At 40.6% G+C, this 18376-nt stretch overlaps 2 protein-coding genes and 1 pseudogene across 2 annotated transcripts; all 3 read left to right on the top strand.

Annotated features, from left to right (window-relative positions):
- Window positions 1-339: 339 nt before the first annotated feature.
- Window positions 340-3109, top strand: LOC149107258 (E3 ubiquitin-protein ligase TRIM45-like; annotated as a pseudogene).
- A 4114-nt stretch (window positions 3110-7223) lies between these two features.
- Window positions 7224-10428, top strand: LOC149107257 (E3 ubiquitin-protein ligase TRIM45-like). The gene has a single exon (XM_089296852.1). The coding sequence runs from the start codon at window positions 7278-7280 to the stop codon at window positions 9483-9485; it is 2208 nt and encodes a 735-aa protein (XP_089152978.1). The 5' UTR covers window positions 7224-7277; the 3' UTR covers window positions 9486-10428.
- A 4246-nt stretch (window positions 10429-14674) lies between these two features.
- On the top strand, window positions 14675-18376 carry LOC149107256 (E3 ubiquitin-protein ligase TRIM45-like). Its single transcript, XM_089296851.1, has one exon. It carries the CDS (start codon window positions 14736-14738, stop codon window positions 16944-16946), a length of 2211 nt encoding a protein of 736 aa, XP_089152977.1. The 5' UTR covers window positions 14675-14735; the 3' UTR covers window positions 16947-18376.

Here is an 18376-nt window from a genome sequence, read left to right as displayed (position 1 = left end):
GAGTATATAGTCTAGGCATGAAAAATATAAATTCTTACAAGCAGAGTGTGTATTGGCCAACATTTTACTACCACCTCATGACACTTCGGATTAAAAGTGGCGATATTTTCTGGGGGGAGGGTTTGTCTCTTTGTTTCTTTCTTTTGCGTAGACCGTCTGCGACGTGTATGAAAACACGACAAGCATTTCCGATTTATCAACTACTTAGAGCCTCTTTACTGACCCCTGGCTTCATATAATTATCCATGCAAACGCTCAAAAGACCAACTAAGGCTTCACTCAGACGTCAATAATTTTGTGACATTTCATTGCCTCCAAGCAGACGGTTATGACGTTAATTAATTCGGTTTCTAGGAAAACTAAAAATAAAAGCTTATTGCAGTATCACTGAACAAGCGACGCCTAGCGATGGAGTCCCTTTTAAAAGACCTCAAGAAACATCTTGAATGCTCCATTTGTCTCCAAACCTACAGCAAACCCAAAACCATATCATGTCTACACACATTTTGCTGTCAGTGTTTGGAGAATCATGCAAGAGCCAGCCACAGACAAGGAAAGTTCCGTTGTCCAGAATGTCAAGCCCAAATCGATCTGCCCGAAGGAAATCGTTTCAAAAGTTTACCGAGCAGTTTTTTCCACAACAGTTTATTGAGTCTTCTTGCCGTTCGACGGAGTGGCGATGGAGGTAACATGGCTTGTTCGCAATGTAGGAAAAACAACTCTCAGCTGTACTATTGCTTTGATTGTGGACGGTTTATGTGCCCAGACTGTTACAACGCACACGAAATGCTAAGCGCATCGTTCGAAGGACACAAAGTCACGTCAGTGAAGGAGTTTAAAGCAGAAGATTACGAAGCCTTGCTGAAGCGACAGCCATTTTGTTCACAGCAGTTCCACGAGAGTGAAATCACCAGATTTTTCTGTTTTTCGTGCCAAGCTTGTGTTTGCCAAATTTGCATAGTCACGGATCACCGAAATCACGACATCGTTTTACTCGACAAAGCAGCTCATGACGAGAAACCCAACATCATGTCTGGCGCTGAAATGATCAACGAAAGGGTGTGCGAGCTTCGTGAAGTGATTCGACAATTTGAAGAAACGGCTTCTAAGTTGGAAAACAATATCGCAACCGCTAAACGCGAAGTCTCGCAAGCTGCTGGGCAGATGATCGAAGTGATTCGAGAGCGCGAGCGTGATGCGATTAGATCACTCGAGACAACACGCGTGACGAGGCTCAACAGAATTAACTCCGCCATCCAGGAAGCTCAGTCTCTGCTCAAACAAATGAAGCAAGCAGTTGAGTTTGCTAAAAATCTGACAGAAAGAAGCTCAAGCTCGGATATCATGAGGAACAAGGAAACTTTGAAACAGCGATTTGAAGTGTTGCGTGAAATTGAAGTTCCAAAACATGATGAGACCTCATTCGTCAAATTTACCGCTGCTTCTACAAAGAACTTGAAATTAGGTTTTATTGAGACAATCCCAAAGGCAGACGCAAGGCGATCAACGCTTAAAGGACTGAAGCAAACTCTTCAGGCTGGTGTAGAAGCAGTGTTTACGTTATGCCCCCAAACATCTGAAGGGACGATGATTAGCAGCCTGACCTGAAAGATCACGTTGAAGTTCTGATTGAACCCGCTAAAGATGTTACAAATGTGATTGTTGTTGAGAAAGAGGACGGTAATCTTCAGCTGAAATTTACTCCAAAAGTACCGGCCGACTACAGTATTGAAATCAAGATCAATGGGGACAAGCTTCCAACCTGTCTTTTCACAGTGCAAGTGAAAGAACGTGAACTCGTTGTCGTTGGCGAGTTGGACTTAAAATTCTTTCCTGGAGATGAACCCATATGGCTGGAAGGAATCGCTGTTAACTCAGAGGGGAAGATAGTTGTAGCACATAACTCTGGCCACTGTGTTTACGAGTTCGACAGAGATGGTAACTGTTTAACGAAACGTGGTAGCAAAGGAGCAAAACCCGGGCAATTTAGCTATGCGTCTGGCGTTTCCTATGTAAACAAGAACGAGATTCTAGTTGCAGATCGAGGGAATGATAGAATACAACACATAAATATTCAGTCAGGAACTGTTGTGAAAAGCTTTGGAAAACATGGCTTAGGAAAAGGAGAGTTTAAGTGTCCAGTTGACGTTTGTTTAGATGATGAAGGACGCATTGTTGTAACTGACTTCGGCAATAATAGGATACAAGTGTTGTCACAAAAAGGAAAAACTATTTCCATATTTGGAGACAGAGGCCCAGAGAAACTCAACAATCCAACAAGCTGCATTCCTTACAAAAACATGTTTCTCGTATCTGATGGAGGCAATAACTGTATTAAGGTTTTCGATCAGTCAGGAACTTTCTTGTACAAGTTTGGAAACGAAGGGAATCAAGATGGACAATTTGACTGTCCGGATGGTATGCTTCTAGACAGCTCCAATAATCTTCTTGTATGTGATAGTGAGAATAACCGAGTTCAGCAGTTTTCTTTAGACGGTCGCTTCACTGGCAAAACCATCGCTATTTTACCAGAACCTGCTGGAATAGCCACAGCGCCAGATGGACGAATTTTCGTGACTAGCGCCACAACTAACAAAGTATACATATTGAAGTAGTTGCTTCAATAATCAGTAGTTGTCAGTTTGTATCGACCCTGTGTTGGAATGCACGGTCTCTCTGACGTCATGCTCATGCAGCGTTTTTGGAAATTACCATGTGAACTAATCTACTCAAGTATTATGATGGAAAGACTTAAATATTTCAAAGACGAAATTGCAAGGGGAGCATGTCTTAAGGATGTCTCGTTTTCAGTGTAGTGTTTTAGACAAGCCTTACGCTTTTCTAACATTCGAGGAGGTTTAGGAGCAAAAACCCAGCCATAATCATGCTTTCCCGGGGGAGGTGGGGAAGGGGGAAAATGTGCACTGCTCTGGATTGACAGATGGGAAATGCACAAAGTTGGCGAGAAGATCTGAACTTTCAAAACATAGCAAAAACCAAAACCAGAGTTGCCCTGATCAATTTGGTTAGTCTAGACGTAGAATAACGCTACAAATTAGGGTTACATGTAATACTGTTTTCAAATATTGATTTGCTTTATAACCCATTATACTTTGTACATTTTGGCTTTGTTTTTTGTGAACCCTGGGGTACTCTGAAAACTCAAATCTTTACCCTCTGCCTTTACCCTACACTAGAGCTTGATCAGCTTGATTTTGCAACCCATTGTAACGGGATTATAAGGCACCTAAAGCCCCTAATCGTAGTCCAATATACGCTAACTAGTATCTTACAAAGTCATTTACGACTTTCAATTTCTATTATAGAACCCCGGGTAAAGAACCCTGTTCTAGAGTAAATTATATATACACTAGCCACTTTCGCGATAAATTATAAGCCAGTTATAAGCCAAGTGACTTGCGGGAGAGCTAAGAAAGTGTGTGTGTGTGTGTGGGAGGGGGGGGGGGGAGGGTTACACCTGTTAAAAAGGACGGGGTTGCTGGTCGGAAATTTTGAAAAGAACCCCGTAAGAGGCACCAAGGTCCTGTTTTGCGGGCGTGTCTTGTTTTACGTACCAGTTCTAAAACAACACATTTTCGCCCGTCATTTGTTTGGGCTCAGTACCCTAAAAAGTGCATTCAGTTAGAAGCTCTCGCTTTAGAGCATCTGAGACTGAACTCTCTAAGATGAACGAAAACCGCGTTTTCAACCCCTAAAAGGTACAATGAGCACCCCCGTCATTTTTATATGCGAGTTCCCTTTCCGGGGTACCGACCCTGTGTTGTAAAGCACAGTTTCTATGACGTCATGTTTATATGGGAGTTCCCGTTCCGGGGTACCGACCCTGTGTTGTAAAGCACAGTCTCTATGACGTCATGTTTATATGGGATTATGCACAAATTACGATGTGAAGTAATCTAGTCAAGTATTACGCTGTACAGAATTTTCATTGAAAAGTTGAAATCGTGTAGTAAGCGTGTCTAAGAGATTTATCGTTTTCTGTGTAGTGTTTCACGGAAACCTTACACTTTTCTAAAAGACGAGAGAGTTTGGGAGATATTGATTTGGCTTACATAATTTAAACCACATTATGTATATCTACATTCCGCAGGCTTTATTTCTGTAACAGTCTTTTTCATAATAGCGTTGAGGCCTAATTAAGTTAAGCCTCATTTTAAGATCATTACATACTAAGAACACACCCCAGGCTGAGAGTTACTAGAGGAGAGCTATTTTGTCACCCGTGTGTGAAAAAACAGTACTGTTAAACTATGTTAAAATTATGACTTCAAGCTACTGCAGTTTATACAGTTAGCTACAGAGTGAAAATTAGCAAACTAAAGTCTTTTTGTTTTGTTTGAATATATTAAACCAATGAGCCTGTGTTATTGCGTGGTTTATCGTACAACATCTTTTTTTAAGCCTCAATCGACAGAAAATGGTAACTTATAACTCACTTAACTTAAGTTGTAAATACAGTGAAACCTGTATTAAGCGGACACCCTCGAGACCTTCCCAAGTGTCCGCTTAATAGATAGAGGGTGTCCGAAAGGTTTATAACAATTTTGCAATGTTTGTTAATAATTAACATTCAACGGTTCCTCTGTATTGTAATAAAGTTCCACGTTGTTAACGAAGCTATCCAGATTTCAAGTTCGTCAGCTTTCATTACCAACTTTAATTTGTTTGTGATAATTCCCTTTCCATACAGCAACGATAATACAGGTACATTTAATTGACTATTTCAAGGACGTAATCGCGGTATGAGTTCAAACTACGAAATCACTGACAAAAAACAGGCGGTCAATGACGGTATGTGGCTACTGCTGTTATTATTTAGAACATTGCAGTAAAACAAATCATATTGCAATAAAACGAGCTAAATACGAAAACGTTTTTGGACTCATAGCTCGTAAAAACATTCGACTTGTTTCTTGCACCGCGCAAAATATGTCGATCCCTAAAGTTGTAAAGACAGACTTTCGGTAACTTGAATTAAATGTCTTCTCCAAGTTTAGTTGGCTTTCTAGTAGGGTGCAGGAAAAAAAAAATTAACGTGTGACTTTGGAGGCAAATTGTGCGGGAAAATTAAACCTTGGATTGTGTGGGGAATTGTGCGGAATTATTGACGAACCAATGTCCTTGCCAAGTCCTGAGGAAAATTTGCATTGACGATAGTTTAGCCAGTTATTTCACTAGTAGTTCAAATATATTCAGAAGTCTTAGCAATCGCCAATTCTTTTAGAAAACTGTCTGAATAGCAAAACAGAATGCTGCATCTTCCCTTATAACTGAGTTCCTTTTTAAAAGTACTCCTGCCTTGATTCAATAAAAATATGGAGCTTGAATATTTCTCATAAACTGCGATAAGGGTCGCAAGTTCTCGGAAGTTATCCGCAAAAAACATAACTTGAAAGTTTATGCAAATTAAGTGCAATGCAATTTGCGCCTTGTCCTAGGAGTGTTGTTTTCGCGAAGGAGCTTATCTATTCGCCCTCCAAAAGAGACGAGACTCTTCAAAAGTGTTTAAGATCGCAACACGGCAAAGATGTTCAGCTGCACAATTCACTCGGATCGCCACGACCAGTAAACCAACTTCGCACAATTTCTGCTAGCATGTTCAATGTAATCGCCACTGATAAGTTGTAAAAAGACCTGGAAAATTCTTTGCAAACAAGTTCTCCATAAATGCGTAGACAGCTGTGCTTTCTTGAACCAAAGTGGTTTAAACTCAGAACTGGCGATTGGATTCATAGGAGGATACTCAACGAAACAACTTGAATAGTAAATATCTAGGCGGAACTCTTCTGCCAAAATATCCTGATTCTTTAATTTGTTTTTATTGTGTCCAATACGCGTTTTCGTACAGTACGATTTAATACTGCGGTACGAAGCCCGAGTAAACGCTCTTAGAACGTCTAGTTTAATGCATCAGTTGTGCTCATCAGGATGCGATGCGTTCTGAAGTAATTTTCAGTATAGCTTTTTGTCTTATCTGGCACGAAACGGCACCAGAAAAGACTGATTGTGCTTACCGCCTGACTGGATAGCAGAAGGTGGTGGGGCGACAGTTAGCCCCACCATCCCAAGCTTCGTTTTCTTTGCTCTCGCTCCAACTTGCGCGCGGTCCAGTTGCGGAAAGAGCTCTAGCTAGTACGGGAACGCTTGCTACGCAGAGTCGAGTACGTTTAGGATGTGATAACCTGCTTTTCTAGGTGTAAACTTTCACAAGGGGGAGAGTTGGGGTAGGAATTTGTACTGCTCTGAATGAACAAATGAGAAACGCGCAGACTTGAGAAAAACTGAAATTTTGAGACTTAAGAAACCTCCTTGTTTTTTACGTTTTTCATTATTCTCTGACGTTGTTACTCCATGACATCATCTTTATATAGTGTTATGCCCAAATTACGATTTGAGCTAATCTAGTAGTTACTAAGGTGGTTAGATCGAGGTTTTGAGTAGCAAAACAACTTAGAGGTCTTTCAGCGACCAGCGACAACTACAATATTGTAAAGAATTTTAACATAAGATAGCACCGCGAGAGAAAAATCCTTTGTTAAAAACGCAATAAACGCTTTAGGTTGTCACGGCTGATTAAGATTCTCAAGGTTACTTCTACTTCTACTTCTTCCTCAAAGGAGCTACGTCGCGGTTTGTGCATCGTGAAAAGTCTCTTCGTTTGTAATCCGTGTCAATCTTCTCCATCCTCAACCATCCTTGTTCCTTTATGGTTTATTATTATCTCGTTGGTGTTTTTCTATCTAAGTAAAGAACTATTTTCAAGTTTCCTTCAAATTAAAGTTAATTTTGTACTTAAGAATGATTTTGGCCTGCCTAAGAGTATATAGTCTGGGCATGAAAAGTATAAATTCTTGCAAGCAGAGTGTACATTGGCCAACATTTTACTACCACTTTATGACACTTCGGATCAAAAGTGGTGATATTTTCTTGGGGGGGGAGGGGGGAGTAGGGTTTGTCTCTTTGTTTCTTTCTTTTGCGTAGACCGTCTGTGACGAAAATGAAAAATACGACAAGCATTTCCGATTTATCAACTACTTAGAACCTCTTTACTGACTCCTGGATTCACATAATTATCGATGCAAACGCTCAAAGGACCAACCAAGGCTTCACTCAGACGTCCATAATTTTGTAACATTTGATTGGCTCCAAGCAGACAGTTATGACGTTAATTAATTCGGTTTTCTCGGAAACTAAAATAAAACCTTGATGTACTGAGTTGTGTTTCGCAAGCTTCACTAAACAAGCGACGCCTAGCGATGGAGTCCCTTTTGAAAGACCTCAAGAAACATCTTGAATGCTCGATTTGTCTCGATACCTACAACCAACCCAAAACTATATCATGTCTGCACACATTTTTCTGTCAGTGTTTGGAGAATCATGCAAGAGCCAGCCACAGACAAGGAAAGTTCCGTTGTCCAGAGTGTCAAGCCCAAATCGATCTGCCCGAAGGAAATCGTTTCCACAGTTTACCGAGCAGTTTTTTCCACAACAGTTTGTTGAGTGTCCTTGCCGTTCGTCGGAGTGGCGATGGAAGTAACATGGCTTGTTCCCAATGTAGGAAAAACAACTCTCAGATGTACTATTGCTTTGACTGTGGAAAGTTCATGTGCCCAGACTGTTACAACGCACACGAAATGCTGAGCGCATCGTTCGAAGGACACAAAGTCACGCCAGTGAAGGAGTTTAAAGCAACAGATTACGAAGCCTTACTGAAGCGACAACCATTTTGTTCACAGCAGTTCCACGAGAGAGAAATCACGAGATTTTTCTGTATTTCGTGCCAAGCTTGTGTTTGCCAAATTTGCATAGTCACCGATCACCGAAATCACGACATCGTTTTACTCGACAAAGCAGCTCATGACGAGAAACCCAACATCATGTCTGGCGCTCAAATGATCAACGAAAGGGTAAGCGAGCTTTGTGAATTGATACGACAATTTGAAGAAACGGCTTCTAAGTTGCAAAACAATATCGCAACCGCTAAACGCGAAGTCTCGCAAGCTGCTGGGCGGATGATCGAAGTGATTCGAGAGCGCGAGCGTGAGGCCATTGTATCACTCGAGACAGCACGCGTGACGAGACTTGAGAGAATCAACTCAGCCATCAAGGAAGCTCAGTCTCTGCTCAAACAAATGAAGCAAGCAGTTGAGTTTGCTAAAAATCTGACAGAAAGAAGCTCAAGCTCAGATATCATGAGGAACAAAGAAACTTTGAAACAGCGATTTGAAGTATTGCGCGAAATTGAAGTTCCAAAACATGATGAGACCTCATTCGTCAAATTTACCGCTGCGTCTGCAAAGAACTTGAAATTAGGTTTTATTGAGACAATCCCAAAGGCAGACGCAAATCGATCAACGCTTGAAGGACTGAAGCAAACTCCTCAGGCTGGTGTAGAAGCAGTGTTTACGTTATGCCCCCAAACATCTGAAGGGACGATGATTAACCAGCCTGACCTGAAAGATCAAGTTGAAGTTCTGATTGAACCCGCCAAAGATGTTACAAATGTGATTGTTAGCGAGAAAGAGGACGGTAATCTTCAGCTAAAATTTACTGCTAAAGTACCGGGCGACTACAGCATTGAAGTGAAGATCAATGGCGAAAAGCTTCCAACCTGTCCTTTCACAGTGCAGGTGAAAGAACGTGAACTCGTTGTCGTTGGCCAGCTGGACTTAAAATTCTTTGGAGGAGATGAACCCAGATGTCTGGATGGAATCGCTGTTAACTCAGAAGGAAGGATAGTTGTGACAGATCGCTCTGGCGACTGTGTTTACGAGTTCGACAGAGATGGTAACTGTTTAACGAAACGTGGTAGCGAAGGAGCAAATCCCGGACAATTTAACTATGCGTCTGGTGTTTCCTATGTAAACAAGAACGAGATTCTAGTTGCAGATCGATGGAATCATAGAATACAACACATAAATATCCAGACAGGAACTGTTGTGAAAAGCTTTGGAAAGCATGGCTTAGGAAAAGGAAAGTTTATGGATCCAGTTGACGTTTGTTTAGATGATGAAGGACGCATTGTTGTAACCGAGTTCGGCAATAATAGGATACAAGTGTTGTCACAGAAAGGAAAAACTATTTCCATACTTGGAGACAGAGGCCCAGAGAAACTCAACAACCCAACAAGCTGCATTCCTTACAAAAACATGTTTCTCGTATCTGATAGAGGCAATAACTGTATTAAGGTTTTCGATCAGTCAGGAACTTTCTTGTACAAGTTTGGAAAAGAAGGGAATCAAGATGGACAATTTGACTGCCCATATGATATGCTTCTAGACAGCTCCAATAATCTTCTTGTATGTGATAGTGAGAATAACCGAGTTCAGCAGTTTTCTTTAGACGGTCGCTTCACAGGCAAAACTATCACTGATTTACCAGGTCCTACTGGAATAGCAACAGCGCCAGATGGACGTATTCTCGTGACTAGCGCCACAACTAACAAAGTATACATATTGAAGTAGTTGTTTCAATAATCAGTAGTTGTCAGTTTGTACCGTCGGAACCTGTGTTGGAATGCACGGTCTCTCTGACGTCATGCTCGTGTAGCGTTTTTGGAAATTACCATGTGAACTAATCTACTCAAGTATTATGATGGAAAGACTTTAACATCTCAAAGACGAAATTGCAAGGGGAGCAAGTCTCAAAGATGTCTCGTTTTCAGTGTAGTGTTTTAAAGAAGCTTGACACTTTTCTAACATTCGAGGAGGTTTAGGAGCAAAACCAATCCATAATCATGCTTTCCCGGAGGAGGTGGGGAAGGGGGAAAATGTGCACTGCTCTGGATTGACAGGTGGGAAATGCGCAAAGTTGGCGTAAAAATCTGAACTTTCAAAACGTAACAAAAACCAAAACCAGAGTTGCCCTGATCAATTTGGTTAGTCTAGACGTAGAATAACGCTACAAATTAGGGTTACATGTAATACTGTTTTGAAACATTGATTTGCTTTATAACCCATTATACTTTGTACATTTCGGCTTTGTTCTTGTGAACCCTGGGGTGGTCTGAAAATCATTGGGTAGGGGTGTGCAGCTGGGACACCGAAACCTTTACCCTCTGCCTTTACCCTATACTAGAGCTTGATCAGTTTGATTTTGCAACGCATTAATGCACCAAAAGCCCCTAATCGTAGTCCAATACAGGATAAGTAATATCTTACAAAGTCACTTACGACTTTCAATTTCTATTATAGAACCCCGGGTAAAGAACCCTGTTCTAGACTAAATTATATATACACTATACTAGCCACTTTCCCGGGAAATTGTACCCTTCTCAGGACAACTGTCTGATTTCTATGTTGAAAACAAAAGATATGACAGGCCAACACGGACTCCCTTCGTGAATTGCGATAGCGATGCATTTTAGTCTTCAATTAAATTTTCACTCTAACGAGCGTATCTTTTAGAGATTTGCCTCTCTTATATGATATAATTGGAGGTTAAGTCTAGATCAGGAGCCATAATCGGGGACGGAGACCGTAAGTCTTGGGATCCGCGCGCACCTATGATATGGGACAATTTTTCTATTTTTAGAACAAATTGCGCCATCCTGACGTCATATATCCGCGCGGATCCACGCAAATGTCGGGGTCTCTCGCGTGGATGTTGTCACGTTGCGTGATCAAATGTTGAGAGTTGAGAGACCTTGAGAGATTCTCTTACGTATTTTTCATAGCGATGGCAGGGAATAAGGCAGGGAATACGAACCAGGACGCTTATATGTAGTTTTATGCTCTGAGCTAACGGAAAAGGTGGGTTTTTCAGGGTCGAAAACAAGACTTCAATCTCGCGCTGGGAATGAATAATAAGATCTGCTCGCGCTAGTTGTAAGCTTACGCGTATGTTTTTGCGTTTGTTCTGACTTAAGAATATAGCAAGAAAACTCTCTACTCTGGTATCGAGTTAATTTGTGAGTTTCTCAGACAATGGTTAATCATAACCAAATCCTGTTTTGATGGTTTCTTATTGTTTCTGCTTGTTTGGTGAGTCTGACGCGTACAATTAGCTCATTTGTATAGTGCAGCTCGTGCACTTTCAAGTCCGAGTCGGTGTTTTCAATTGTCAACAAAGCTTGACAAAGATTTCTTTCGTTATCTTTTGTGCTGAGATGCTACAACAAATTTCACGAACGCAAAAAAGGCTACTAACATCATGCTGTTTCTTCAACATAAGCATAGTGAAGTTTTACACTACGAAAATGAAAATAGACAAGGAGTTTTGATAACTCGATCAACAAAATCGAAATCGTTATTCGAAATTGAATAAAGAAAGCGTCATCGTAACTTTGCTGATTATTTCTCCTTTATTCACATATTTTCAGCTTAGCTTCTAATACGTTCTCAAACATTTATCAATCTTAAACATATTTAAAACTATAGAGTTATTGTTTGAGTTCGATGTACGCTTTCACACGAAAGTGCGGCGGAAGCACAATTTGTCATGTTTACCGTGACTGTACAAAACACGCATCGGCGGGCGTTCTCATTCATCGACAACAGAGAATTCACTGGATTTTTACACGAATAAAACTGAGCAGTATCTACGGACGTAAAGTTATTGGACCTTGATGAAACATCAAGCGTTCCTTACAATTCAGGCGAAAGTCAAACTGACCAAACTAGCAATTATTTTGTTTTACTTTTCAGTTGCGATAGACTAACAAATTCCTCGCAAGCGTGTGGCAAGAGGAGCTAGGAAACTATGAAGTCCTGAAGCTCTGCTATATCTAAATATATTCAGCTAGTTTTTTGCTGTGTAATGGAAAAGCTCTTCAACATATGTGAAATTAAATAGGTGGAGTAATGTACAGCTCGTGTAAACGTAAAAGAAGTATCCGTCGGAACACAACTTGGTCAGCGATATATATAAGCTTAAAGCGGAACATACCTAAATTCGACACTGTCTTACTTCACTCAAACTGAAGCAACTTACGACGAAAATACTTAAGCAAAATTCCAACAGACGTAAACGCGTTGAGTTGTGGGCCAAAAACATGGAAAATGTCGGGAATTTCGGACGCCATTTCCCCCGCGCGACATCTGCAAAAATCCTCGCAGCATGTACGCGCGTGTGCCGCAGGCGATGGCGCAATTTGTTCTAAAAATAGAATTATTGTCCCATATCATGGGGACAACCCCAATACCAGAAATGGCGCGCGCTCCCGGTCTCCGTCCCCGATTATGGCTCCTGGTCTAGATGCTTTTCCGTTAGCATCGTTTTGTTTGTCCTCCGCCATGTGTTCTTCGGTGTCCGTTGGAGAACAGTAAGCAGGTGTTTTTGGGAGCTCTGTAATCGACATCCTCGTCACCAGATGTACTTGGTCCGAGATATAGCAGTAATTCGTTGTCTGACATCATAGTTGCTTCAGCAGGACCGCTCGGTTTCGATTCTTCACGAATCTCTTTGTTTGAGGCGTGACAACTTTAAATTAAATGTTACTTAGGGAAAGTTAGAGACGTTTCTCAATTCCGTTCCCCCTCCAATAGTTGTTTGGTGATCTTTTTATATCAGGATAGTCTGGTGTTAGGATCGAAGTGTTAGCTTTCCCATTGGTCCTCTCCGAAGCGAGAGGGCCAATGAGGTGTAAGGGATTTTCGATCCCGTAGAGCGAGAAGCTAGAGTGTGTTTCTTTGTAAGGCTAAACTGCCTGAAAACCATACCCTTCACAGCGGCACATACCCATATACCTTGTCTGATGGGAGTACCCCCTATGGGGAGGGGAGGGGGGGCTAAGAACACACCCGAAGCTTTAAGTCACTAAAAGAAGATTGTTTTCTAAACTCGACTTATTACAAGCTAGGAGCCTAACTTGAAGCTCCAGCACGGCCCCCGAGTATAAATAAAATTTGTATGTATTTATGTAACTGTTTGAAAGAACAGTACTAATGAAGACTGGTAAAATGTAAACAAGAGTTTATATAATTATTTACTCTATCGAATCACTGATCAAATATCTAATGTGGCATAGTTGAATATAAATGATGAGCTCGTCTTATTGCATGGACAGATTGTAGGACAGTATTTAGTTGTTTTTTCTTTTCTTTTTTATGATTGGAAGTTAGAAGAGAAACTTCTGAAAACTTAAACAATTGGAAATGGTCTATTAAACTTATAAATGTAATTTCAATGTTGTGTAGTAAGCCGTAATTGTTCGCAAATGTATGGCTTTGAACAGAGCTGAACATATCAACAAGAGTGCTAGTTTGAATAAAATTTTTGGCCTTCAAAGCACTTTGCCTATAATTTTTATCTCTGTTTTGAAATTCGTAAACTGGTGGGATTCTTGCAATTCATAAACGTGAAGCTACTTTTAATTTGCTTGTTCCGGGTTGCATTTGATATGACCTGCCGTAAACTGCCGCTTATAAGCCTCCCCCGCCCGCCCCCCCTCGGTTGTAGGCCTATCTACCTTTAAACCAGAAAATACATCCGGTTATAAGCCCCCCCCCCCTGATATAAGCCCCCCCTCTAGCTTTCCTTGTGTTGAATTTGTTTTATTATGTTTCAACGCTTAATTACCAGTAAATGAAAAATCTATTTCCTTAGTTTTTGTTTCGATTAAGAAGATATATCAAACACTCGAGACAGTGTTTCATCGGCCAAACACCTCGAATTGCGTCAAAAATACTCCAGTGAGCGTGGTATTTTCAACTCTCTTCTCGGTGTTCGGATATCCCGATGAAACACTGTCTCTCGTGTTTATATATATTACTTCATAAAATATCATTATATACATGGAACGAAAGTAATGTAGAAAGGCCGTTAATGTCTCTGGTCCCATGTTGAAAACACTACCTCGGTCTATTGTTGTTAAGGGCCAGGGGTATTGTTATGACTTCTCATCTATTGTTTCATATTGAGAACCAAGATAGCACCGCGAGAGAAATTTTCTTTGTTCAAAGCACAATGAATGCTGTAGGTTTTCAAAGCTGATTTAGATCCTTGGTTATTTCTAATTCCCACCCATTGTTTACAATTAAAAAGGATCGTGAAAATGTATTTTAAGTTCTTTTTCCATCATCTTAAAAAGTAGGCCTATTACATCACGTATGAACGAGATTACATGTGTGTCACAAGACATATTATAAAATAACAGGGCTACTACGTGCGCTATCATTGGTCGATAGGTGTGTTTAGATGAGAATATGTAAACACTGTTGTGACACGTATTTTTTAAGAATAATTTTCTCAAATCAATAGCGCACTTTTTCGATGTTTACATAGCCTCAAATTCTCCAAAGGTAGCAAACCCGAGACGTTCGAATTCTCTCAACCCTCCTCGTGTTAAATTAGGCTATGTAAACACTTAGAAAAAGCTCTAACCTTAGATTGGCCACCATGGTGTTTGCTTTTTCCCTTTTTACAGCCGCTTCATGACACATCGTATTAAAAGTGGCGACATCTTTGGGGGGAGGGTTTGCCTGTTTGTTTGTTTCTTTAATTTTGGGTAGACTGTGCGGTAAATGAAAACTACGACAAACATTTCCGATTTTTTAATTACTTGGAGCCTCTTTACTGACCCCTGGCTTCATATCATCGATGCAAATCGCTCAGAAGACCACCTGAGAACACTCTCAGACGTCAATAATTTTGTGGCATTTGATTGGCTCCAAGCAGACAGTTATGAAGTTAATTATTCGGTTTTCTCGGAATCTAAAATAAAACCTTGATGCAGTTGTCTTTCGCAAGCTTCACTAAACAAGCGATGCCTAGCGATGGAGTCCCTTTTGAAAGACCTCAAGAAACATCTGGAATGCTCCATTTGTCTCGATACCTACAACCAACCCAAAACTATATCATGTCTACACACATTTTGCTGTCAGTGTTTGGAGAATCATGCAAGAGCCAGCCACAGACAAGGAAACTTCCGTTGTCCAGAGTGTCAAGCGCAAATCGATCTGCCCGAAGGAAATCGATTCAAAAGTTTACCGAGCAGTTTTTTCCACAACAGTTTGTTGAGTCTCCTTACCGTTCGACGGAGTGGCGATGGAAGTAACATGACTTGTTCCCAATGTAGGAAAAACAACTCTCTGATGTACTATTGCTTTGACTGTGGACGGTTTATGTGCCCAGACTGTTACAACGCACACGAAATGTTACGCGCATCGTTCGAAGGACACAAAGTCACGCCAGTGAAGGAGTTTAAAGCAGAAGATTACGAAGCCTTGCTGAAGCGGCAACCATTTTGTTCACAGCAGTTCCACGAGAAAGAAATCACGAGATTCTTCTGTTTTTCGTGCCAAGCTTGTGTTTGCCAAATTTGCATAGTCACGGATCACCGAAATCACGACATCGTTTTACTCGACAAAGCAGCTCATGACGAGAAACCCAACATCATGTCTGGCGCTGAAATGATCAACGAAAGGGTGAACGAGCTTATTGAAGTGATTCGACAATTTGAAGAAACGGCTTCTAAGTTGGAAAACAATATCGCAACCGCTAAACGCGAGGTCTCTCAAGCTGCTGGGCAGATGATCGAAGTGATTCGAGAGCGCGAACGTGAGGCGGTTATATTACTCGAGACAACACGCGTGACCAGACTCAAAAGAATTAACTCCGCCATCCAGCAAGTTCAGTCTCTGGTGAAACAAATGAAGCAAGCGGTTGAGTTTGCTAAAAATCTGACCGAGAGAAGCTCAAGCTCAGATATCATGAGTAACAAGGAAACTATGAAACAGCGATTTGAAGTGTTGCGTGAAATTGAAGTTCCAAAACATGATGAGACCTCATTCGTGAAATTTACCGCTGCTTTTGCAAAGGACTTGAAATTAGGTTTTATTGAGACAATCCCAAAGGTCGCAGACGCAAGTCGATCAACTCTTGAAGGACTGATGCAAGCTCTTCAGACTGGTGTAGAAGCAAAGTTTACGTTATGCCTCAAAACTTCTGAAGAGAAGATGAGTAACCAGCCTGATCTGAAAGATCAAGTTGACGTTCTGATTGAACCCGTTAAAGATGTTACAAATGTGATTGTTGTTGAGAAAGAGGACGGTAATCTTCAGCTGAAATGTACTCCCAAGGTACCGGGCACTTACAGTATTGAAGTGAAGATCAATGGCGATAAACTTCCTACCTGTCCTTTTTATGTGCAGGTAAAAGAACGTGAACTTGTTGTCGTTGGCGAGTTGGACTTAAAATTCTTCCCAGCAGACGTGCCTCAAGGGTTGTGTGGAATCGCTGTTAACACAGAAGGCAAGATAGTTGTGACAGATGAGAGTGGCCACTCTGTTTATGTATTCGATAGAGATGGCAACTGTTTAAGGAAAATTGGTTGCGAAGGAGAAAATCCTGGACAATTTAGGAGCCCAGCGGGCGTTTCCTATGTAAACAACAGTGAGATTCTAATTGCAGATCTATGTAATAATAGAATACAACACATAGATATTCAGACAGGAACTGTTGTGAAAAGCTTTGGAAAGCGTGGCTTAGGAAAAGGAGGGTTTATGGATCCAGTTGATGTTTGTTTAGATGATGAAGGACGCATTGTTGTAACCGAGTTGGGCAATGATAGGATACATGTGTTGTCACAGAAAGGAAAAACTATTTCCATACTTGGAGACAGAGGCCCAGAGAAACTCAAGAATCCATCAAGCTGCATTCCTTACAAAAACCTGTTTCTCATAGCTGAATACGGCAATGACTGCATTAAGGTTTTCGATCAGTCAGGAACTTTCCTGTACAAGTTTGGAAAACAAGGGAATCAAGATGGACAACTTGACTGGCCGTATAGTATGCTTCTAGACAGCTCCAATAATCTTCTTGTATGTGATGAGAAGAATAACCGAGTTCAGCAGTTTCCTTTAGACGGTCGCTTCACAGGCAAAACTATCACTGATTTACCAAGTCCTGCTGGAATAGCAACAGCGTCAGATGGACGTATTCTCGTGACTAGCTCTGAATCTAACAAAGTATACACAATGAAGTAGTTGTTTCAATATTCAGTAGTTTTCAGTTTGTACCGATACTGTGTTGAAATGCACGGTCTTTATGACGTCATGTTTATGTAGTGTTATGTCCAATTTAGGACTTTAGCTAATCTAGTCAAGTATTATGATGTAAAGAATTAACATTGAAAAGTCGAAACCATGAAGTAAGCGTGTGGGACAAGCGGGTCTAAAAGATTTTTCGTTTTCAGTGAAGTGTCAAAGAAACTGTATACTTTTCTAATAGTCGAGGAAGTTTGTGAGCAGTAATTGAGGTTAATACTGTTTTCAGATACTGATTTGTTTTATAAAGATTGATTTTCACTACGATATAAGCAGAAGCATAAACATAATGGTAGGGAGGACGCCCGCAACACAAGCATAAGCTCGTAAGCATGCGCAGAAAGGATAATTAGCTTATTTTCGATTCCATACCTCCTCGGTACAGTAAAACAAGATGGCAGACTTTTGATTATACTCATCCTTACAGCAGCGCGTTCTCACTTCACATAAGCATAAACACATAAAGGACAAAAGTTTTTGTTCTGCTTGTGCTTGTGTTGTGCGCGTCCCCACTTCCGTTATGCTTGTGCTTGTTCTTATGTCGTAGTGAAAACCACGCTTAACAGGTTGTTTTTTTGTACATGTCAGCTTTGTTTTTGTAAGAACTGTTTAAAATAAGAAGGTTAACCCCTTAAATTAGCCGCCAAATTCTAAGAACATTGCGTACTAAGAACACACTCCAGGGTAATAGTGATTAGAAGAAGATTGTCATTTTCATGACTTTTTGAAAAAGCCCTATGAGGTCTGGTAAAATATAACACTAAAATTTAAATTACGTAAAATGATGCTGCAATAACTAAGTGCCGTTTAGGGAGATATTTGAACAAAAACCATAAGCTTGTCTTATTACATGGTTCACTGTAAAACAAGTTGGTAGTATATTTTTTAGAACTATTGGAAGTTTTAACATAAACTTCTAAAAACGTAAACAATTGGAAATGGTATAACTTGTAAATCTGTTTGTAATGTTATGTAATGAGGATGTAAACGTAAAGCTAAGAACGTTCAGTCGGATGCAGTCTGAAATTTAGCGAAATTTGTGACCAAATTCATTGTTCGTCTGTGAGATAGCCGCCCTTGTCGAAAGAAAAATTCGCAATGTTGTCTCTCGGAAAGGGCGGCTGTAACACAGGCAAAATAATTTTTTTTTGCAAATGTTAATGTCGTTGTAGAATGTTTATAGTGGTCGATGCGGTTAGCTACAGCTACCAAGTTCTCAGGCATGCCACTTTTAAAAACTGAAAGAAAGAACATCTCAAAATATGCAAATATGCAGCTTTAAACAGAGCTAAACATCCAGAGTGTTGTCATTGTTCTGCTTTCAGCTGAACTTAGCGCTAATTTGAATGAAATTTTGGGCTACCAAAGTA

Source organism: Orbicella faveolata, unplaced genomic scaffold (assembly GCF_042242905.1).
Source record: "Orbicella faveolata isolate gen_17 unplaced genomic scaffold, um_ofav_v1 contig_27, whole genome shotgun sequence".
Lineage (NCBI taxonomy): Eukaryota > Metazoa > Cnidaria > Anthozoa > Scleractinia > Merulinidae > Orbicella > Orbicella faveolata.
The sequence above is the reverse complement of the archived record's forward strand: the minus strand, read 5'-3'. Positions and strand labels throughout refer to the sequence as shown.

Bases quoted from the DNA above. Each gene is read 5' to 3' on its own strand.
- LOC149107256 (XM_089296851.1), top strand. From the start codon at position 14,736: ATGGAGTCCCTTTTGAAAGACCTCAAGAAACATCTGGAATGCTCCATT.
- LOC149107257 (XM_089296852.1), top strand. From the start codon at position 7,278: ATGGAGTCCCTTTTGAAAGACCTCAAGAAACATCTTGAATGCTCGATT.